At 43.8% G+C, this 22,762-nt stretch overlaps 3 protein-coding genes across 10 annotated transcripts in view; 2 read left to right on the top strand and 1 right to left on the bottom strand.

The window, feature by feature from the left end:
• st3gal3b (ST3 beta-galactoside alpha-2,3-sialyltransferase 3b) overlaps positions 1–681 on the top strand; it is a 29,186-nt gene extending 28,505 nt beyond the window's left edge. For 6 of the 8 annotated variants that reach the window (XM_061294758.1, XM_061294754.1, XM_061294756.1 and 3 more), the window contains 2 exons: positions 29–163; positions 466–681. In XM_061294758.1, the coding sequence (XP_061150742.1) occupies positions 29–163; positions 466–666 (336 nt within the window). In that variant the 3' untranslated portion in view covers positions 667–681. Of the gene's footprint in view, positions 1–28; positions 164–188 lie in introns of all 8 variants that reach the window. The other 2 variants (XM_061294755.1, XM_061294759.1) reach the window with 2 other exon arrangements.
• Positions 682–2,323: 1,642 nt separating this feature from the next.
• On the top strand, positions 2,324–17,816 carry LOC133165252 (artemin). Its single transcript, XM_061294762.1, has 5 exons — positions 2,324–2,455; positions 3,582–3,882; positions 15,197–15,261; positions 15,370–15,565; positions 15,699–17,816. Exons 2-5 carry the CDS (start codon positions 3,786–3,788, stop codon positions 16,208–16,210), a joined length of 870 nt encoding a protein of 289 aa, XP_061150746.1. The 5' UTR covers positions 2,324–2,455; positions 3,582–3,785; the 3' UTR covers positions 16,211–17,816.
• Positions 17,817–19,554: 1,738 nt separating this feature from the next.
• ptger4c (prostaglandin E receptor 4 (subtype EP4) c) lies at positions 19,555–22,387 on the bottom strand. Its single transcript, XM_061295520.1, has 2 exons — positions 21,397–22,387; positions 19,555–20,891 (listed from the first exon to the last, which is right to left on the bottom strand). The coding sequence occupies exons 1-2, from the start codon at positions 22,243–22,245 to the stop codon at positions 20,313–20,315; spliced, it is 1,428 nt and encodes a 475-aa protein (XP_061151504.1). The 5' UTR covers positions 22,246–22,387; the 3' UTR covers positions 19,555–20,312.
• Positions 22,388–22,762: the final 375 nt, after the last annotated feature.

Below are 22,762 nucleotides of genomic sequence, written 5' to 3'. Positions count from 1 at the left end.
ACGCCTCAAAGCTCTGGTTCCTCAACAGCTTTCCCAGCTCCATGCACGGTGTGGGATCGAGAGGCGGTTGCAGCCAGAGGATATTTGCCACCTGGGATCTCCCGGCCGGCCAAGCGTGAGTCCAGCAGACGGACGTACAAATGAGCCTGCACCACTTCAGCCGGTGGGACTTTTATTCTCTGCGACAGGTTCCCCGCCCCGCCTCCTCTCAGAAGACTTGGAAGGAAGAGGCCGTGACCCTCAGGCCTGAAACTGAACTCCTTATAGAATGATATGGAATGGAGAGGAAAAACAGAACAATTCTCTACTTGATGTTCGGTGGTCTTTAGCATTCTGTCAGTTTACCTTTGCTACTAGGTGGAAACGTATATCTATACATATGGTGTTTGTTACGCCCCGCTAGTAGTACATTTGCACAATTATCTTCTGTTTGTGAAAGGAGCTTTTCTTCTACTCTCTGTTAAGGTGTGTCTGGAAGAACTTCACAACCCAATGCCATCCAACATCCTTGTAGAAGGAACCACAGTACAGATTGTGAGCCTATCTCGTACAACATCTGCCACCTCTGACTTCAAAAATGTTCATCTAGAAGAATGGACAAAAGTTCCCACTGAAAAACGTTCCAGAGGTGGAGCTGCTGGGGGCGATCCCCAGTGGCGGTTCTAGTGGGCTTTTGGGGGGGCCTGGGGGCTTAATTTTGCAGCATCTTTCCAGAAACTCTGAGGTATCAGGAAAAAATAAATAAACACATCCCAGAAGATGCCAGGAATTCTCCACTTGCAATCTTCCAAGGATTCAATCTGAGCTTTGTGACGTGTGTATTGCCCTTGTATGAGGTGACTGTACAAACATTGTCACGCTCCAAAGCTTCAACCAACACGCAACAAGCTCATCACTCACAGTGATGGACGATGTTGACTCACTTGTTACATGTTGTGGCCTCTGCAGCAACTGGACCGCTGCTCCATTCCTTTAAGTCTATTTTTAGCCTTGTGCTATAGCCGATAGCGCAGCGGTCCACAACCGCTCGGCCGTGGACTTGGGTGTCATGATCTGCCACTTGGACGGTCAAATACTTTAGGTGCTCAAATGTGTTTTTGAAACATTTGTCTTATGTGTCCTGTCATTGTAGTGAGATGTCCCAAGTGAGTTCTATCTCCCAAACAAAACATCAATCGCTGCTTTCTCTCCCCTTTCACCTGCTCCTCTTGCTTTAGAACCCATCATATTATCTGAGTGCGCATTCCTGCGTGTCACCCACTTGAGCCGTGCTCATTGTTGTTGCGGCCACTTTTAGTCGAGACGCAGAACGGGGATCCTCCCTGCATTTGTCTCTGTCCTTTGCGAGGTGAGTGGGCCCTCGCTGGAGAGGTGTTTACCCAGCCTTTGTGCCTGCAGTGTTTGCCATGCAGGGAGTGCCTCGTCGTTGTGTGGAAGGTGGAGAGCAGCGGTGGGTCGGCATTTACAACCTATTATAAAAGAATTAGTAATGGGACTGTTTCTTTAACCAATCAGATGTTTGCTGTGTCCTCACAGGGCCAGCTAGCTGTCCCACAATAACATCAGCATTTTTCCGACCCCTATAGGTCAGCGCTAACTCCTATAGCAGATGATGCATGTGGCACAAATCAGTGAGGTTAACTACATTTTTGTGTGGTATTGATGTTCTCTATAATTGTGGTGTGATAGTGATGGAATTATGAATTCACACTAATTTGAGCATTTAAAGTCATTTACATTGACTTTATTTGTAAGAACGTCAGGTTTATACTTCTATTGACATCTGATGTGAACACATCATTAATGAAGGTTGGGCATGCAGAACTTGCCCAATTTTTGCAGGTGAATCACATCGTTGGTCTTTGTGAGCCTCACATTTCCCCCCGTTACTCTGGGGATTGTTGAGCAGACGCCCATCCGCTGATCTATCCTGGGTGACAGTCATTCCCCATCCATGCCTGCCTCGTTTCTCCTCTCTCCTCCCCCTGAGAAACAACAAGACACTTGAGCTATGCGTGTGCGGGGGGGTGGGGGGTGGGGTGTCACAACAGCTTGAGGAGCGACTGGCGCGCTCCAGTTTCACTCTGACAGGCGGAGCGCAGCGTCGCGCTTTTTACGCACAGCCAACAACACCGCGGGCCATTCGAGGAACACTTTGATTCGCTTTACTTCACAGCGCGCGCTTCACTCTCACGGAGCTGTAGTGGCGCTCAGCATTGGGAACATACCTGAGAGAAGCCTTTTAAATCTCCCTCGACGCATCTGGCGGCCGGAGTGCTTGTGCGTAACACAACTGCGCACCGACGTTTTACTTTTTGGAAGCTTTTTTTTTTTTTTTTTAAATTAACTCCCCCAAATAGAATTTGAAGAACGGTCTCTTCGAAGACGAAGAAGGTTTTGCGTATGTTGTGAGACTTTCTCCCCTTCCACGCTGATTGAAGGCAGGACTGAACAGGTTAGTGGGAGCTGTGAAGGAGAAAAACTGGCTTCATCACATGAAACATGCTTGTTGGATGTGAGTCAGCACCAGAAGGAAATTGAGGACAAATATTTAGTACACGTCTGTGGGCTTTAGCGTGTTTGTGTGTGTCCTCCAGGTTGTAACTTTATTTCCGTCAACGCAAACAAACTGCAATTACATTTAATGTAGGCTTCGCGCAGCAAGCATGCTGTGTTGTTAAGTTTATTCTTCGCCCATCTGGCCTCGTATCCCAAATTATAGTGCATAACTCTTGCGATAACTGCACTACCTTTTCCGAATTATGCTTATTTACATCATCATGATTTGTTTTTAGAAGATCTATGTCTCTGAATCAAAATATATGATATGGTCGTTCAAAAAGTGAGTAAACTGCATGTCACAAATAGCAATATAGTGTAATTCATGTTCTGCCGTCTCTGTTGATTCTGCTCTAATGCCCATAGGTCATTATTCGTAACAACAACAAAGCTAATGATCTTGCAAGACTTTAGAACTGTATAGTTCCCCCCCTACCATTTATCATAAGGATACATCCCAGACCCTTTCCGTGATAGGCGAAGACTATGAGCACTTCTAATGTAATTTAACCCATCCCGCATGCTTTGAGCATATATAAACTCATTAAAACACACTTAAGTTTGTTAATACAAACTTCTCATGATCTCATAATCAAGATATGGAAAACTATCGTATATCACTGAAAAAAAATGGCCTGTACATTTCTCCAAATGAGAAAGGAGCTGCATATTAGTCTGAGGTGTGAACTTGACACATACGGCAAAATAGAATTCTAAATATTTACCACCAAAAAATCCCCCCAGATCATTTGATAACGAAAGTCAAATGTAAAAGTAATATTATGAATCTTCACGCATGGAACAGCAAGGCAAACAATTGACAGATACAGATGTCATGTTTTCAGTCAAGCATGATATTAAAAAGCACTTGTCAAGTATTTCAGATTTATGCTAAGTATGACTGCAGCAGACTGCTAATCACAGCAAATCATTTGTTCTGAATGACACTGCTCTCCAAACAAGCTGTGATACACTTTTAAGTTCTCGTTTGGCTGTTGACACCTTCTCTGCTCTTGTCCAAGGGTGGCTGAGATTGCGCAAGGCTTTGAGTGGCGGGGGGAAGCCGAGGCAGGAGTCCAGCCACAGAAAGAGGTCCTGGTGGGGGGGTAGAGGAGGAGGAGGTACCTCCAGCCTGTCCCCTGCACGCAGATGGATTCTTCATGTTTGCTGAAGAGGAGACAGTCAGCTCGGAGCTCCTGCACGCTGTGACCACAAGGCGCTAAAACATGACACGGTGCCGTGGATGGAGAAGTCCATTATTGACCCGGCGGGGGGCGGGCACTCTTCTTGACCTGCCGCGCGCGCACCTCTGCGTGTCATCCGGTAAGTCACAGCGTTACATAGGTGTCAGCATGTTGCCACGGTGATTCGATGACAGCCTTCCTGATGACCAGGAGCTGTTTTTCTGTTTTCTTGCCGCTGCTGAGAGCTGTCATTTGTCATCGTGTGTTTGCTGTGACAACACTGGCTCATGTTGGATGGCTTTTTCATACTGTGTTGCTTTCACCTGCCAGCTGGTTCGCTCCGCGCAGGGTGGGTCAATGTAACCTGGAGTCAACATTTACGGGGCTGAATTTAGGGTTTATTTGAAAGTCTGTGTGAAAGGTGAAGCAGAGGCGGGGGATACTGAAAGTGTTTGTGAAGTTTAGACTGTTGGGACGGCTTAAGACGAACTGTGGCTGTCAAGGTGTCTTCCAGGGGAGCTCTCATTTATTGGCTGAAAGCCTGCATACTATCCAATGAGAAGTATTGCTGGTCTTTCAAACGGATTGTGCTGGTTCTAGTTTGACTGCAAGGGGATTCTCAAAGTGCGTTGGGTTGCTTGGTTTACGACAGTGGTATAAGCTGGGAGAACCGACTGCCAAGAAAATAAGAATAATTGAGGTCGACTTGCTGTGTATTTATTTATTTATTTATTTATTTATTTATTTATTTATTTATTTATTAGTAAATAAAAAAAAACAGCTACAATGAGAACTTGTGTCTTTAATTTCACAACACTTAACTGTTCGACTGGTTTGAAACTCAAAGACTTGTGGCTTGATATTAGGAATGAAAGGACTAATATGTTTTTTATGGGATAACAACAATATGATATGATAGTGTTGCTTTCTTTCTCATTTCTTGCAAACACGCACGCAGACTGTCCAGAGTGGGGATCAGGCGCAGTTGAAGTGTCTTAATCTTGATGAGTTTTGACAGAGCAGAATTCACTGAAGTGTGGCTTCATTCTCACAAGAAACTGTTTTGATCGTGTCGGCTTCCTGAGCTGCTGGCTGTGGGCCTGACTTGACCCTTTCTTTTAATTTCAAACCTCTGGGGATGTGTTTTGTTCTCTCTGTCTCTCCCACACCTCGATTTCCTTATGCGGAATGACGTTTGTGTTTTCTGTGTCATTTGTCAAGATTTGGCCTTCAGAATGAAGAAAAAAAAGCACCTGGCTGACTCAGTTTAGTGACTGACTCAGTGACCCACTGACTCACACTCATGTGCATGCAATGTGTCATGCCTGAGGAACATAAATGAGGCTCAGCGTGAGGGCGTCCAAACTCGTATTCTACTTGTTGTCCTCCCCATTTTTCCCTAAGTTGGGATATGTGACCCGTCTCCAGCATGCGTCCTCTAATAGGCCTTCACGTTTTGTAACTGAAACACCGCAAAATCAACTGAGCGACGACTCGCTCTGACTTGTCACACTCGGCCGTCACGCTGGCACAGCTTTCACTTCCTGCAGTCAAAGGTCACGGGGTCGCCGGCCCCGCTGAGGGCCAGCTATAACCAGCCAGCGTGCTTCTAGGTGACGTGTCATCTGCTTTGTTTTAACTAGCGTGAGGTTTTACGAGACTTTTGCTACGTCTTGTGCTCGTTGCAATTAAAATGACAAAATGACGTAGCATTATTGCTTCTCGTTTCTTAGAAAGAGCCTTGTAAACTGTATTTGGGTTTGTTTATTACATCTCATCCGCAACACGGGAGACACGATTCGGGGACCTCAGAAATGTGCGGCGCAATGCAGCCGTAGAAGGCTTCTTTCAGTTCTTTCGATTCTCACAATGACTTCAAGAAAGCAACCTCTCGAGTTGCAAAATCTGGGGAACCAGACTGAAATGGAAGTCAAAGTCAATTATATGAGCACCTTATTAAATATTATTACATGCGCTCATGGCCAAGATGTGATGTATTTCTACAGACAGGTGCGGCTAACAGAGTCCGCTGGTGGGAATTTTTGCACAGCCACTATAAATGTCTGGGATTTCCTTGAGTTTTGCATGTAAGATTTATACCAGCAGTGGTCGTTTGAGTTTCAGAAATTGCAAGAACCTCTTGCAAACTTGCCAACATTTCCTGTCAGCCAGTTACTCAAATTACTAATACATCCATTTTGCTCTACCACTTGGCCTCATTAAGATGGCCGATGACTTGTTGCCAGTTTCAGCTGACTTTGGGCAAGAGTTGTAGTCTAATATTCTGTTACTGGACTTCATCTAGTAGGGCTCGCTGCTGCTGTGCGGTCATCAATTATTTAATTTCATTCCTTTATTTATCCCAGTGACGTATAGTGTCAGACGCAACAGTCTTCCACAAGATTCCCTTTTGTTTGGTGGTGTCCCGTGGTATTTTTGGAATGTAAAATAAAAGCCAAGACTGGAGCGCTGGGTTAGAGCGTGATCATTTTGACTTATGTGGTTGGTTCACAATGTTTGGCTTCCACATTTGATGCCATGCTGGTGACACCCAGTGTTGCCATTTTGAAAAAGTTACTGTTGACTAGTAAGTAAAAATCCCAACCGTTTTGAGGTTCAAACCTTGGCTGTGAGAAATTGGAAAAAAAAAAACGGAACCCCGCCAAATTTTAAAAATGTAGTCCTCCAACATTGACAAACTTCAGAAGCACACTTTGCTAATAACCTTGATGAAATCAAATATACATCCATTAAAATGATGGACGGTCTTTGGGGCTATAATGAGATAGCTGCATGCTCAGTGCGCTGAGAGATTGATTACGCAACGCGGAGTGCCACAGGGCAACTTCAATCTGGAAATGCTTAAAGTTCGCAGCCCGCCACAATGATGACTTCAGGGCAAATTGAAGGAGGCATGATCTGACAAAAAGGAATTTCAATTTTTTTCAATGGATTCCTTGCTTCCCCAAGCTGCTGCTGTTGTTGTTGTTGTTCGGAGAGCTCGCCTTTTGTCGCGCGAGACAATCTTGACTATGAATGCAGAGGAAAATTATTCCCCTTCTCCCAAGCTCCTATCTGGGGTTGTTTAGTTGTTGTGGACCACTTTGATTTCTTCAAGTTCAAACAGCTTCAATAATTTCAAGCAAGGCAGCAGTTAATCTTTTTGGAACATGAAATGAACTTCTGTCTTTATCGTAAGATCTCCTCCCTTCCAACCGTTCCTGAAAATAGCGAAGAATGTTAACTCAAGTGTTTTTTTTTTTTTATGCATACAATAAGCTGAATTCTGGTGAAATTAGCTGGACTCGTTCATTAATCATAGCGTTTGCGGGCCGCTTTGAACCATCAGGCCAGGTCATTAGAGCCAGCCCGTCTGGGGCGCGAGCGGGCGACGCGGAAACACTTTGGAAACTTCTGGTTCGCCCAGACACAAGACACACTCATAATGATCGCAGTGTGTGTGTATGCTTGTATGTGTGTTACTTTTCTCAATGTGGGTTTCGTTTAGAGAAATAACAAGAGCACAAAAAGGACAAAGGGACTCGGCAGTATTTTTTGGACAATAAGTTACTACTTTTTGTACAAGCTTTGAACCCTGCGGCTTATAGTCCAGTACGACTTATCTATGGGTTTTTCATGATTTTTATGATATTGTATATATATATTCTCTTATATATGGAAATTAAACATTAACACACCTGCGGTTTATAGTCCAGTGTGGCTTATATATGAACAAAACGTTCTTTTTTCTCGAATCTTAGCTGGTACGTCTTATTTTATAATCCAGGTAGCTCTTCAAAAAACATACAGCACACTTTCCATATATTAGGGGGGGTGCAAAGACAATCTGATACGTATCTCGATATACAGTATTTTAAAAGGGAACGGTCTTATTTGGTCCATTTTTTTTTAAGACACTCGCTTGATATTTGCAGATTTTTGGTGGGTCTGAAATGCATACACCGCAAAAACGTTTTTTTTTCTGTTATAAGGATGTAAACTCATGAGACCAAGTGATGCCGGCTGAGTTGCAAGTGTGTTTTCTGTCTTTTCTCTCCCTCTTGGCCTGGTCTTGATGCCTTTAAAGCACCCCCCCTCTTCACAAGCACCGGAAAGAGGAAATCTTTCTCTCTGATCATCTCTCCCACACGTCCACAATGTGTTCCCATTTAAGGTGAGGATCAGCCAAGCGCACTCTGTGTGGCTTCCTTTTAAAAGCAACTCAATCAGGCAGGAATTCAGGTTATTGGGGTCAGGGACGCGGCAAAGCTGCCTCCTTGAGACACGGAGAAGACAATGTCGAAGAGACACGTTTGTCATGTCGGGAGGACGTCTTCACCTCATGGGAAAACGCATCCCGTCTATTTTATCTCATGCGTCGCACAACCGATCCAAGTCTGCATGTGTTGAAAGACTAATGATTTTTTTCCCCCTCTTCAACAAACTCTAATTTTCTATACCATAGCGCAGATGTTGAAAAAAAAAAGTAGAATCTAAAATTAAAAAGTCATCATCAAACACTTGTCAAGTACGGACACCTGAAAAATCTTCCAAAGTATTTGTATCCAACTACTTCCCACCGCTGATAATTAGCGCTAACGGCATACTAGCGTAACTTTCCAGTGACCCTGCAAGCTTAATCTTGTAGAAGCGGTTGCCATGTAGGAAGTTTCAACTGATGTGGAAAATCCAACAGCAGTCATTAGAATTCCTTAGTGTACGAAGAGCTCTCCTCACTTGGCACTTTATTCTACCGCTTCAACTTTCATTCCTTTCACTACAAAATACATTGTGCTCACTTGTTGCCAACTACAAGTGTGACTGATAAGGCAGCAATCACTGCTTTCAAACAAAGTCGTCGGAACTTTTATACGTCATGCAGGATTCTACGAGACAATTTGATTTCTCAATTGTTAATTAATGCTGATAATTGATTTTAATCCAAATAAATGTAAACATAGCCCATTGACAATGAGGGGGTTAACGCTCCAATGATTGGATCGAGACTAAAAAAATAAAAAATAAGCGAAAATCCTTCCACCCTGCTATAAACTACCACAACTGCAATAAATGTTCAGGTTTTGAGAGATGCCTGGCAGCAGTGGATGCTACATACCAGCAATGATGACAGGGTGCAGCACGGAATGTATAGTGAAAAAAAATAGACTGCAGCTTATGCATAAAAGGGAGCCCGAAACGAAAAGAGACAATACAGTGACAAAATGATTTTTTTTTGTATGAGCTGTTTAGAGATGACATTAGCATTAGCCACAAAGCAAGAGCAAAGAATTCAGAGGCTACTCATGAAGATACACATTAGGCTGGGGGATTTACCCAAAACTACTGAGTTGAGTCTTTGAAATGATCTCAGTTTTATGTACTGATGAGACAAAGATTAACCTTCACAAAAGTGATGAAAAGCTTTGAGAGGGAAAGTATGTGCACAAGCTCATGTGTGATATTCAGTGGAGGTGATTGCTTCTTCCGGGACGGATTCATTAATCTTCATTCATGTGACACGGGATGGCAGCAGCTAGAGACCTGCAAAAAACTTTCTGTCTGATAATTTAATAACCAAACTGGAAATCTTTCATCATGCGTTAAGATAATGGACCAAAACAAACAAGCGTGTAGTTCAATTGGGGCAGAAATTGGAAGGTAAATCCCAGTTATCATAACATTGATATTTTTTTTCCGCAAAAAGTCATCGTTTGCAGCTCCAGCTTCCAAAGCGTTGTACTCCTCATTCATCGCCACAAACGAACCATTAGCCATTCTGCTCTCTGGAGCACGTTGGTGGGGAGGGAAGGCGGCAGGAAACCACTAATCACTCACTCAGGTTCCTCATCAGGCACCCAATATGTTTTCCCTAATTGGGACTTCTAATTAAGTCCAGGTTGTATTGTCAGACTTGAGGGCAAGCTGCGAATGTGTTCTGGTTCTTCTAAATCTGCCACTAGTTAACTACAAGTATTCATAAGCCAGTAATCACGTAGATAATCACCACAGTGTGACATAAAAAGCATCTTAAAACGCTGCAATAAATATTTTGATGACTCCACAGAGAATTATGAGTCCTTCCTCAGCTCTGCAAAGTGTTTACCACTCTTAATGTTTTTGTTTTACGGCATGCAATTTCAGGCGGCCATTTTTAAAATCTGCTGTTCACAAGCTCTGCTAAGTGAGCCAGATGTTTTCCCAGAGTTGAAAAACAGAATTATAAAAGGCGAGTAAGTCCAGCAGGTGGTCAGAAACAACTCAAAATAAATCCCTGGATGCATGAATGAGCAGCTGACGTTAGCCATGTCACCCAACTGCTCCCAAGCACGACAATAAATCTTTCCGTACAGCTTTCTGTACCAGACCTCCACCGAGGCCGAGAAACAATACAGTGCGACTACGAGGTCAAACGCAATCCGCTGTGGGACGCTGGTCAACATTCTTACTATGACGAATGACAAAGACAAAATGGAAACGTTTCCTAATCTTTTTTTTTTTTTTTTTTAACCAAGGCATGTATTTTACATGAGAAAAATCTCACGGCACACCACCTAAAAAATGTCACAAAAAGCATACAGTGTGCAAAAATGCCTTTGGATACAAGTTACCCGACTTAGGTTAACTACACTTCGACAGCTAAACAACTGTCTAAAGAAACGGACTAAGGCCGTGTCCATTCATTTCAATGGGGTGAGATGCTTTGCCATAGTATTTTGAGGTACCATTGAACCCGGACAAAAAATATCATTCTTACTGCATGTGCTTAACTTGGGTGCAGTAATTATATGTGAATATAGTCTGACTGCAAGACTTTTCGAATTTGCAAAGATATTGGAATCGAACGCCGTCAAATTCACTTTGGAGCCACTTGCACCCTCGATGGCTTGTGACACATTATTCCTCACATCTCAGCAACTCAGCACACTTTCCCTCTACATATGTTGTACCCCCCAACTCGACCCCCCTGCACCTCTCCAAAAGAATGAGATGTTGTTAGTGGCTTAATAAAATCTCCAGGTGGGAGAAGTGCAGAGTGGGGAGTGGGACCTGGGGGGGTCACACAGAAAGATAGCCCTCCACTCCTCACCATCCTCCTCCAGGCTTGCTGGTGTCCGCACCTCTGATTACCTTGAGCCCCCCTGCCCCGGTGTGTGAGAGAAATTGGCAGAGACACAATGTGGGTGTTTTTTTTTTGTTTTGTTTTTTTGAGTGGGCTGCACATGTCCTTTTCTGCATGGGACCCACTATCTGTTTCTCATTTGAGCACAGCCCTTTGTGCTTTTCAAGCAGTGACAGAACTGAGTGGAAAGTGGCACTAACGAGCAATTACATCCCGTCTGCCCGCTCGGGATTATGGGATTACGGTCTGACCGGCCTTCAGTCTGCACTCGCAATTTGACATTCCCTTTGCTACCCCAGTTTCATTTTATCTCTCCTCTCATTCAGAGCTTCAATTAGCTTTTTTTCCCATTCCCGCTACCCCTGGACAATAGGCTATTCTCTCGTTTTAATTCTCCTTATCATACGATTACCCCCAACGAAATTATCTTTTTTTTCTTTCGCAATATTGAACTTTGCATAGTGGAAGAATACATTTAATATGGAATTTACAGCACTGGCAAAAAATCTAAGGATGTTAATGACTTTTTTTAAACAGGATTATGGAGAAAAAAAGTAATATATAGACCAGGCGAGGAAAAAAAAGATTCTCTAGTTTTAATTCTCCTTATCATACAATTACCTCCTAACACAATTACAGTGTTATCTTTCTTTCCTACAGAGAGTAAAAGTGTGACCGTTTTGTAGACTGAAAATGAAGTGAATATGTAATGTACTGTACCAAGAACATTTAAGGCCAACTCTTGCTTTATTGTTTAGAGTCCCTATTAAGTGAGAATAAATTGGCTTGTAAATTTGTTATTTGGTTACTGACAAGTTTGAATGATGACAAAAATCACCTGCAAAAATGTTCACCACGTTCCCCAAAAATCAGGAAAACTGAAATGGTAAATGACCGCTGATAATACATCTGACCAATTCTATCAATGCGCAAAAGCTATTCTTTCTTCATCCTTCATTCTTCATTGGATTCAACCTCTTCAAATCAAAACAATTTTTCCACATTTGGCAGGTTGAGATGTTTTGATTTTCGTGCTGACCTCACAAATTGTGTGTGGATTTTTGTTGAGGCTGTAACCCCGTCAGTTCATCGGGTGCTTGTGAAAAAAATCAATAGTGATTCAGTCAATTTGACACATAGTGAAAGAGGAGTGATGTATGTTTTTTTTCAAGAATAAACATTTATAAAACATTTATAACCACTGGTTAAATCAACCGATCCAGATAATAATTCATTAATATTTGAATAAATAAGGCATAGCATCATGATCGGATCTAAATCGAAAAAAACAACAACAATGCAGCTATTCTACAATGTTGCAAAGCTGTTGAGCATATTTTTAGGGACCCCCCTTGCCACGGATGGTTGGGTGTCTGGTAGTGATCAGGCAGCTCTCCCGGTGTTCTGCCTCTCCCACATCTCCTCTTACACTGCAGGTGTGTTTTATTGAGCCAGCAGTGATTTACTGTACTGTTGCAATCAGGCACCGTGTTAGTGACAGGTTAACCCTGGAGGTCATTTTGCGTTCGTGTACGCTGCAGACAGCGTTATTTTGGCCCTAATAAAGGGTCATTATGAGAGAAGGTCGGTGAAACAAGAGAGATGCTGGTGCTGTTTTTTTTATTTTTTTTTAAACAAGGTGAGAGGTTTCTAGAGAGTGTCGGCAAGCGGCCAGCTCCAAACCTGTAACAGTATACAGTAGGCACCCACATTCTTAATCACAAGCACATTCTCTCATTCATTCCAAATCCAGCTGGTAGAAATTGCATTAATGATTATGACAAGCAAAGGATTTAGGGGGTCACATTTTAATCTTCTTGACTTGTTGATCATCAAACATTTGAGAGTGTACACACAAGTGGAATGGCCTTCATAGTGTACATAAAATGAAAGGGAATGTTTTTCAGATGATTTACAGGCTGCTTCAAATTTATGTTGACGTTTATGTTAAATGTTAATAGGGAGAATTTAAGACAACTCGAGAATCAGTTTCAATAGTTGGACTCCCATCGAAGGAATTCCGTAGCATGCGTTCCAAAGAGAAGCATGGCTCATATATACACAATGTTATGCATTCTGATCTATGATTTTTTTTTTCAACATTTTTTGGCTGCAATATTACAAATGACCAATTATGTGATCCTGTGTAAAAATTCAGATTTTTAAACCCTACTTCAACATGATGGATGGATGGATGGATGGATGGATGGATGGATGGATGGATGGATGGATGGATGGATGGATGGATGGATGGATGGATGGATGGATGGATGGATGGATGGATGGACGGACGGATGGACGGACGGATGGGCGGGCGGGCGGACGGACGGACGGACGAATGGGTAGGGTTGTGTGGGCAGGGTAGATGGATGGATGGATATTGAGTTGCAATCGTTCGAGTTTAATCTGGATATCAAGGATAATGACTAATCGCTCAAGCGGTTTTCCATCCTCTCTCCTCAACGCATCCCTGGAAGGGCTGCAGGCGTTGGGCTGTAAACAGCTCCGGAGTGCCAGGGAGAAATGAACCAGCAGACGGGCCCCCATCTAAAGGGGGCTAAGCACTCCCAGCTGCGGTATTAGCAACTCTGAATGGGACTCGACCCGAAAATGAAGGTCTGCTCGCTAGTGACGACTCACAACCATCCCGTCTTTTAACCCTTTTAATACTATTCGGGCCCAATTTGACCCCGTTTTGACATTTGACAGCAATAAAAATACCATAAATGTTTTCACCCTGAAATTTGATGACTTGTTCTAAAGTGACCCAAAATACATCAAAATGTAATTTTTTTTTAAACGTCATTCTGTGAAGAATCCAAATTGTTCACGGGGGAGTTCAAAAGAGTCCGAAGAACTGTCTATATTCCCACCACATTTGCAGAAACATACACCTGTTGGGCTTTGAAGGGGTCACAGGGGGACTCGAGAAACTGTAAAAGAGTCCGAGTCATCTATATGTTTATTTTTATAGGGCAGTGGGGATTGTGTCCACGGGGGAATTTGAAACTGTCCCAAGAACTGGTTTTGTTCCCACCGTATTTGTACAGGTTCCCACAGAAACGTGCACCTGTTAGTCTTTGAAGTGTCACAGGGGGGATTTTGAAACAGTGAAACAGCAAAAGAACAGCGCAGGAACAGGAGTCATATAGAGGTCAGAGGGTACCTTGATTGAAGAAAGTACCTGCCATGTAGAAAGAGATCACGACAGAGTTTATAGTTTAGCCTTTCCCATCATTCCCCATCCTGCTATGTAAAATAGAAAATGAGGATGAGGATAGCAATGTTAAGAGCAACGAGTTTGCATAGTTTGGTTTTAGGTTGCAGCCGTGGTGTGTTCGCTGTCTATGAGAATTATGACCGCCATGTTCCTCCCTGTCTTTTTTTTTGTCCTTGAACCAAACCCTCCTTGTTGTTGTTGCGATGATGAAAACCAAACAGGATTGAATTAATTTGATAATGACCAAAGTTGGACGGTGTTCCTTTTCCACGTGAGTGTACAAAACGCTGCGACTCAGGAATAAATATTACTGGTACACATGATGTCAGTAAATGTAGCAAAGACAATGAATACCCAGGATATTTTATTATTGTCATGGTGCAGGTCCCATTTCAACAGCTTGAACACAGTGTGGCCCGAAATTCCTCCGCCATGTTTAGGGCTCTGTACAATTGCACTAAAAAGAGTTGTGAATGACTTGTCAACCTCTGACCTTGACCTTAACACCAATAGTGTCACGCACAAGACAGATGAACGAGGTGGACCTCCCCCGACACTTGATGCGCTGACCTCCTCTGACATTTTGGGAGAGAAGGGGGCAACAAAGGAACCCGATGACCCCATGTTACGGGCGGGTGGCGGGCTGGATACTCCACGCCGCACGTACTATATATAAACATCTGCATCCGTGACACCTCTTATCACCTGTCCTGCATGTCTGGGGCTTTTTTGGCCGGGACCTCCATGAAGCAGTGTCGGCTCGGGAATAACTTGTGAAGAATGCTTTTGACAAGTATATCGCAGATGTTGCCTTTTGTTTGCGTGGATGTATGAAGCGACAAGCCAACACTAGCTGGAAACAAACACTGGTTCTTTAAGGAGGAACAAAGACGATGTCCTCAGGCAGGGAGGACGTTGTTTATTTGACACGTCACCTTTTTCAGGGGGGTTGTTTTGTATTTTTTTTTTTTTTACAATATCAGAAGCATTGTGTAAAATCATCTTATCGCCCGCATGTTGTGCTTTTAGTTTATGTTACCGTTTTGAAAGGAGAAGAAAAGTTGACAGAGTGAAGCCTTGTTCTCACATTCCTCTTTTTCTTACTGCATCCAGGTGGGACTCGATGGAGGAATCGGAGGAAGGAGAGACCAGAGACGACCTCTGTGATGTTGGCGGAGGTGAGTCGGCTATGGACGCCATTGCTTAAGCCAAGACTAAGGCTGAGTGATTACAGAAAAAATGGGAGAGCTCCTTTCACGAGTCTTCTGTCTCTCGTACTCCCGTAGGTGCTGCTGTGGGTGCTCCTGTTTCTGTTGCCTCTGGTTGATGGAGCTCGCGTTAAAGCCGATGCCGGCGTGGACTCGGGTCACATGGCGAGCCTGCTGGGTGACCAGGAGGAGCGACAACTTCCCGTCCTGCCAGAGGTGATGGAGGACGAGGAAGTCGATAACTACCCATACTCTCCTTGGCATCTTCTGTATGGTAATAAAAAGATGCCAACCAAACAGCAAAATCGCCAACACTGGCTGTGCTTTTTGTAAACTACTTGTTTATGACTGAATATTGAATTTATGAAACACACATCTTGTTCAAGCTGTACTTTTGTCTTTTTCAGAGCCCTCTGTTGCTGATGAAGCGGACGACCATCCGAGCGCTCGCTGGGTCGGCCGCACAGCGCGTTCCTCGGACCCCTCCGACCCTCAACCAAAAGGCTCGCCTAAGAAAAAGAAGAAGAGGAAGAAGAAAGAAAAGGACGACGTTGAGGACGCGGGGAAGGGGAACGGAAAAGGCCGAGGTAAACACAAGAAGCCCAAGCAAAGCAGCAGGGACTGCCACGTGGAGAAGCGAGAGATGAAAGTCCGTGATCTGGGACTGGGCTTCGACTCGGACGAGATCGTCCTCTTCAAGTTTTGCGTGGGCACCTGCCAGTCTTCCAGGACTAATTACGACCTGGCGCTGAAAACCTTACTGCAGAACAACTCGCTCCCGCGACGCACCGCCCGCAAAGTCAGCAACCACCCTTGCTGCCGACCCGAGCGCTACGAGCCCGTGTCCTTCATGGATGCGCAGACTACGTGGAGGACCATCCAGTCCTTATCTGCCGCCAGCTGCATTTGTATGGGCTGAAGTGACTGAATACATGGGAGGAGTTTAAAAAATACACCAAAGACTGATAAAACAGGACGTGATGGAAGCCACTTCCTGTTTGTTTTTGCCTGTCGTGAAGGACAAGGTCTGGGTGTGGCACATTACTAGGTCAGTGTTTCCCAACCTTTATTGAGCCAAGACACTTTTTTAAAAATAAAATGTCACAAAAAGTGGATGCATAACAATTCTACCTTCTGCCGTCAGAGCCTGTCACTATATGTTGCTGGCATTAACAGATGAGCAAGATACATTAGTCATCATGAATGAAAAATTAAAAGTTGGATCGTTTTCCACGGCACTCACAGAACACTGGTTGGGAATCACTGGACTAGAGGGCAAAGGTCACTATCAGAGCCAAGGTGGAGGCTTCAGAAAGCAGCTTGAGCTTTTATTCAATCTTCTTGTCATCCAGGTAAAGGTCCATGTACAAGTGCACTATTTCTATAAACTTTGATAACATTTTAACAACAAAAATCATCATTTGCTTATGTGAAAATGAGCTTCTCCACATTTTCAGCAAAGAAATCAGAGTTAAAAGAACTAATTGTCCCAACTTCAAGTCATAAGTAAAATTAACTCCGCAAAATGTTTTTGAGCAAATTGCTTTGTTATGCTAACTAAAATTGTTGCGCAAAATGATAATATTTCATATATTTTAAAGTTGTCCGAACTTAAATTACTAATTTAGACCCCCCAAAAATTGGATATTTTACATTGCTCTAGATTTCTTTTCTTTTTTTAACCACTGAGTACAAAGAGCATTCTAGTACATGGACCTAAAACTCAAACGCTCCAAATACTTTCCCCAGGAAGGCCAGAATACGGATTTCTTGTTACGAACCACCACTTTTCCTCAAGCCACGTATTTTGCAGACTCACAGGATGGACATTGTGACTGCTTTGATTTTGAACATACGTGATTCCCCAAAGTCTGAGACTCAAGCGACAGTACGAGCACCGACCGAGTGTTTATCTTTAAAAAAAAAAAACAAGGCGACAGACGGAGGTGAAATGTTCAACTACTCACAGAGATGTCAGCTCTTCCCAGAAGTTCAATAACAAGTAAATGGGTTCAAGGTTCAAGTGAGCTCAGCCGAATGGATGCCATGCATCTTCATGTATTACTGTATAAAAGTAAAATATATTTATTTCTGATAAATTATTTATTTATTATAGCTTCGTATGAGAGCTGTTTTATTCCACTCTGTATTGAAGATGTATCTATTTATTGCCAAAAGTCAGATTTCATATTATCTCTGCTCCCCCATTTCACAATGTACATAGTACTTCATAAAGGTGCTGTATCTGTTTTCAGAGTAGTCCAACTCCTCATAAAAGACGTCAGACCTTGTAGCTGATGCAAGCAAGGGCTCACCTCTGGATTTGTTTTTGTGAAAACAACAGCTTGATAAAAACTTCACCACAAACGGACGTCCAGTGGAATGACATTGTGTGCATAATAAATACCCTTGCATAAAAGTACCTCACATACTTGAGCCTGATGATTGTTTGACCTCAACAGTCCATGTCTCTGTGGGTCATTGGATATTTCCTTTGGAAGCAGATATTAAAAATAAAAAAAACACTGGTTATTTGATTTCTCTTCTAGAATGAATACACCAAAATTGAAATACAGCTTGATTTTCTAGTTTGTGGCTTGAACGAGAAAGGAAAAATCGAACAAATGTTTATTTTTGATTTTTATTTCTCCAACAAAAACAGAATATTGCACGTTTGGGGGTGGGTAAATAACATTTACTTGTGCTGAAAAGGGCCACACAGCCGCCATCTTGCAGCACCAGTGAATTGAGTGCGCTTGATGACGCACCTGTGTCCTATTCACTGCACTAGTGACATCACGTACAGCGATCTCTTCTTTTGCTTGATGATCGTTGCTTATCATAAGTGGCCACCTGGTGGCGCCAGTGTGAAAGCTTATCATGATAATTGTTTCAATTACTTCGATTTCACGCCACAAAATTGAAAGCAAATCGACACCTGGCTATCATTGCAGAACAATACATCGTCTTTAGGCGTCACGCTGTCGCCATCTGCTGGCCATTTTGTGAATGACAGCCAAAAGGTCTGAGGAGCATAAAATGGGACGAAGGGGCCTATACACTCTATCACATACATGGGATGCCGTCCTGGCGAGTTCCTTTTGCTGTCTGACCAAACCAAGAAATAGCAGCCTACAAGACACGTCACTTTCCCATCTTGTGACGCTTCCGAGGAAGAGTACAGGAAGTAGCTGAAACATGTAAAACAGGGATAATCTTCCCGTCTGAACTGTTTTAAATAGTAAACCCAGGGCCGGTTCTTGGAATGCGCATAAGAGGGGGCAGTCAGAAATGTGAAGGGGGCATGTTCTTTCTTTTTTTTTCAAACATTTTTAACACTGTTAGTGTTTTCTTCACGGCAGTTGTTAGCTGTGTGTCCAGATCTCAACCTGGAGAAGTGGATTGCACTCTGTCAGGCCTCTACACGAAGACCTGTCCATCTTGGGTGTCCCACCTGAAGATTAAAGCTTCTGCTGGTATTGCTCTTAGGGTCACTGAGGCACGCAAACCCCCTGACCACAATAAGGTGGCAATCTCTCAGGGGGGGCGGAACATATAATATGAATGTTATATTAACTATTATTTGAGTTGTCGTTAATCATTAGTTATATCACGGGTCATTACGACGGGTTTGGTGGAGTTTTTACTGCTTCTTCCAACTCCTACCGCGCTGACTGTAACTTGACACTCTCTGGCTGCGTCTTGCCTCATTTGCATACTCACAGTGATTGGATGTTTACGGAGGGCCGCTGAGTCCAGACAGCAGGCTGTGCGAGGACACACACTCCACCGACATGAGAGAAGAGAGGGGGCTGATTAATGTGTATTTCTATCAGTGGATTTTTCACTTCAAAAAGTTTGATTCGAGGGGGCAGGACATCTGTTTGAGGGGGCGTTGCCCCCTCTTGCCCCTGCGTAGAGCCGGCACTGAGTAAACCTATAGAAGAAACAATGCACCTTCACCAACGGTCGCAATGGAATAATTTCATAATATGCACACATTTTAAAAGAATTTACGACGTACAGCACACCTCGGATTGTCTGCATGAAGTACATTGCAACAACAAATCTCCCGTAGTGCAGGCTAGCTGACTTTGTCACTCAAAAATTGTGATTAAGTTGTGTTTTGACTCACTGCAAAGTTTTATAGTAATTTGCACATGTTTAATTTACATTCATAACGTCTTACGCACATTTCATGAATTAATTTTGTAACGTGCTCTGAGTCGCTCGTGTTTTTGTGTTGTAGCACCACCTGCTGGCTGAACGGGAACATCAAGACAGGCTGAGAAGCGTCCGTACGCTGGTCAGTGTTGTTTTAATTCTTCGCACACGTTCAACAAGCACCACGTCGTAAAAGTACGTTTTTTTTCTTTTAGAATTTATCAAAACACTGCAAGTTGCATAAAACCAAAGGTAACAAGACTTTGACCAATTGTATACATTCAGTTGTCCCTCCCTGTATCACCTTTCTATGGCACAGAGAAGATTTGCAGCATGTTTTAAAAGTACATCTTGACACCATCATGCATTGTGTTAATACACAAATGAGTCACAATAAATTGATACAGTACGTTAACTTTAGTTTGTACCCATTGGGTATAAAAATGATTATTTGTACACATTTCCTTAATTGGAAATTGGCAGCAGTTTTTTTCTAACCCACATTTTTCACATTGTCCAGATTTCCGAGTGAGACTAACCCTGAACGATAGAAGAGCCCCTTCGTGTACTGGAATGGAATTAAAGTGTTTTCTTGGTAGTTTTCTGCTCTCATGTTTATCTGTGAAGTTGTCAAAATTATTCATAATTAACATGCCATTATGAAAAATTTATATAATACGTATTTATAAATAATCATCTTTTACCATACTTTATTCCCCAAACCTATGTTCAGCAAGTTTAATTATTAATTTTAAGCTTTAAAATGTTGGTCTTTCATCTGATGTTCTGTGCCTGCCATGACATTTTTCAAATATAAAATATATGCTTTGGCTCAGTAAAAGTCAGGAAACATTGCATTAGAGACATTTCTCTGACTGACAGGAGCTCGGGGTGCTAAACATGCACGTGACCATCTCGCCTGTCCTGACATGCGTAGAAGCAGGCTGTCCCGGTGAGGCCTTCACTGAGTCCCCCTGCTGCTGTTTTGCATCCTCCTCTGTTTCATGTTCGCCTTCGGGCACAGCGCTCGCTTCCACGCTGAACGGGTGGAAATTGACCCGAGCTGTGTCGTAGTCCCACGCGTGTCTCATGGCGAAGTTGGTGAATGATGGCGTGTCCTCGGCAGCCACTTGCCGCCCCACGTCTTTCCGGCGTATGGATGCGTAGCTAGTGTCGTGTGTGTTGAAAGATGGAGGGGAGTCCTGCCCCACCCAGCCCATGTGGTCTCCGCTGCTCTCTTTCACACGAGTCATTGCTAGCTTCAGCTTCTGGCAGCCCTTCAGAAGCAGGTTCTTTCGGCACAGGATGTACACCCACGGGTCCAAAATGGGGTTGAAGGAGGCGAAGCGAATGGCCAGCAGATCGCTTCGGTAGTCAGGCTTTCCTCCGGCGGATATATAAGCAGGGTCATAAATCTGATTCACAAAGATTCGCACCTGAGATATGGAAAGAAATACAGCTATAAGCAAGGTACACAAATACAGCTCTATAGCATCTTAAGCTGTTCTGAAAATGGCACGTGGCGGTGGGTTGGATCCGATGTTGGTGATTTTGCGAGAGGGAAGGCTGCATGGCTATGGGAGTGGTCACAAATGACTTCAATCATGATTTGCATGGACTTTGTTGTCAGGTCAGTCTTGGTTATCCTGTCAAAATTTAGCTGTTTTTTGTCTTCACTAGTATGAAAGTTAATAATTGAGGGGAACTAATTTCAAGTGTTTCCCTTATAGTTAAATTGTATTGAATATAAATGAGTAAAAATAATAATAATAATTATATTCTTAACTATTATACAAATTAATTATTATTAAAATAATTCGTACTCTTTTTATAATGCAAAATGGGTGACCAAGGATCAGATACACTGCTACAGACGTAGCACGTGCTACTTTTCTGAAAAGTAAATTGTTAAATATTTTTTTGAAATGCGCTTCTTCTTACCACGAGAGGAATGGAGCACACCAGGAAAACGCTAGTCATGAAAACGAGCAGCCAGAACATTTGGATCTCCGCTGCCGAGGACACCGACTGCAGCCGGGGGAAGCGTCTTCTTGAGCCGCCCTGCTCGCACACCTCGGCCCTGACGATCCCGGTCCTTTGGCTCATGCCCACCAGAGACTTGCACACGGCCAGGTTGCACAGCACCGTGACGGCGATGAGCAGCAGCATCACCCCGCCGTAGAGGAAGGAATAGCAGGCACCCAGTGGATCCATCGCCCTCCAGTCTAGGAAGCACCAAGTTCCCGGGAAGTGTGTAACATGCTGACCGAAGCCGAAACTGGGCATGACGCACAGGACCATGTTGGCCAGGTAGACTGTGAGGAGGGCGAAGCGCGCCATGGTCCTGTCTATGTGCTGCGAGTAGAAGTAGGCGTGATTTATGGCCAGGTATCTCTCCACGGCCATGGCGCACAGGATGGACATGCCGGCCGAGCCAAAGAAGAGCATGGAGAAGGAGAAGAAGTGACACAGAAGCGTTCCACCGGGCCACCGGCTTGCCACGTAGGTGGCAATCACCACCGGGCTGGTGAAGCACGTCCCTAGAAGGTCCGTGATGGCCATACCGCACACCAGCGTGTAGAAGGTGGTCTCTTTCTGCTCCTTCTTGGAGACGCACAGCACCACGATGGCGATCACGTTCCCCAGGACGCCCACAGCGAACATGGTGGCCGAGGTGACCAGTGACCGGGATTCGAGTTTCAGCGCGGGGAACGCGCTGTGGTTGTGACCCAGGGAGAAAGCCGGCTCCGAACCGTTCGTGTCCAACGCTATGGTGTCGTTGATCATCATTTAGAAAACAACAACGAACAAAAAGCTAAGCCGTTTTTACTTTCTTACTTGCAGCATGTCATCCCACAAATAATTGAAACAAATCCAGAAAAGAGCACCTGTTGCGACTTGCCGCTCACTTCAAGTGTTTTTCTCCCGCATGGGGGTGCGCTTGTTTGCGCACACGCTCCAGTTCTGTGCGGGTATTTAAGCTCAGTGCTGATGTCAGGACTGACGTGCGTGTGGGCTGCCTGCATGCGAGCGCCACCCGTTCCCCGTGGATCTCATTTCTACGAACAGAGTCAAATCATTAGGCGCAAACCATTTATCACAAGGGGGAGCCATGGCTTGTATTGTTCACTCAATGAGGATAAATTACAACAATAAACACATGGGGGGGCGTGTATTGACCACAACATTGGAATAGACACACGAGCAGCTATCAAGGCTGTTCTGCTCTGAGGGGACATTGTGATTTTCTTGGAAGGTTGTAGATTTGAGTGTAGAGATTTAGGGACAATAAGTGTTGTATAGTGAA

This window comes from Syngnathus typhle, linkage group LG13 (genome assembly GCF_033458585.1).
Source record: "Syngnathus typhle isolate RoL2023-S1 ecotype Sweden linkage group LG13, RoL_Styp_1.0, whole genome shotgun sequence".
In the NCBI taxonomy this organism is placed as follows: domain Eukaryota; kingdom Metazoa; phylum Chordata; class Actinopteri; order Syngnathiformes; family Syngnathidae; genus Syngnathus; species Syngnathus typhle.
This window is presented reverse-complemented; position numbering and strand designations above follow the sequence as displayed.

Coding starts and splice junctions, on each gene's coding strand:
- LOC133165252 (XM_061294762.1), top strand. CDS start 3,786: ATGACACGGTGCCGTGGATGGAGAAGTCCATTATTGACCCGGCGGGGG. Junction 3,883..15,196: donor GCACCTCTGCGTGTCATCCG/GTAAGTCACAGC, acceptor TACTGCATCCAG/GTGGGACTCGATGGAGGAAT. Junction 15,262..15,369: donor CCTCTGTGATGTTGGCGGAG/GTGAGTCGGCTA, acceptor GTACTCCCGTAG/GTGCTGCTGTGGGTGCTCCT.
- ptger4c (XM_061295520.1), bottom strand. CDS start 22,245: ATGATGATCAACGACACCATAGCGTTGGACACGAACGGTTCGGAGCCG. Junction 20,892..21,396: donor TGTGCTCCATTCCTCTCGTG/GTAAGAAGAAGC, acceptor TCCATATCTCAG/GTGCGAATCTTTGTGAATCA.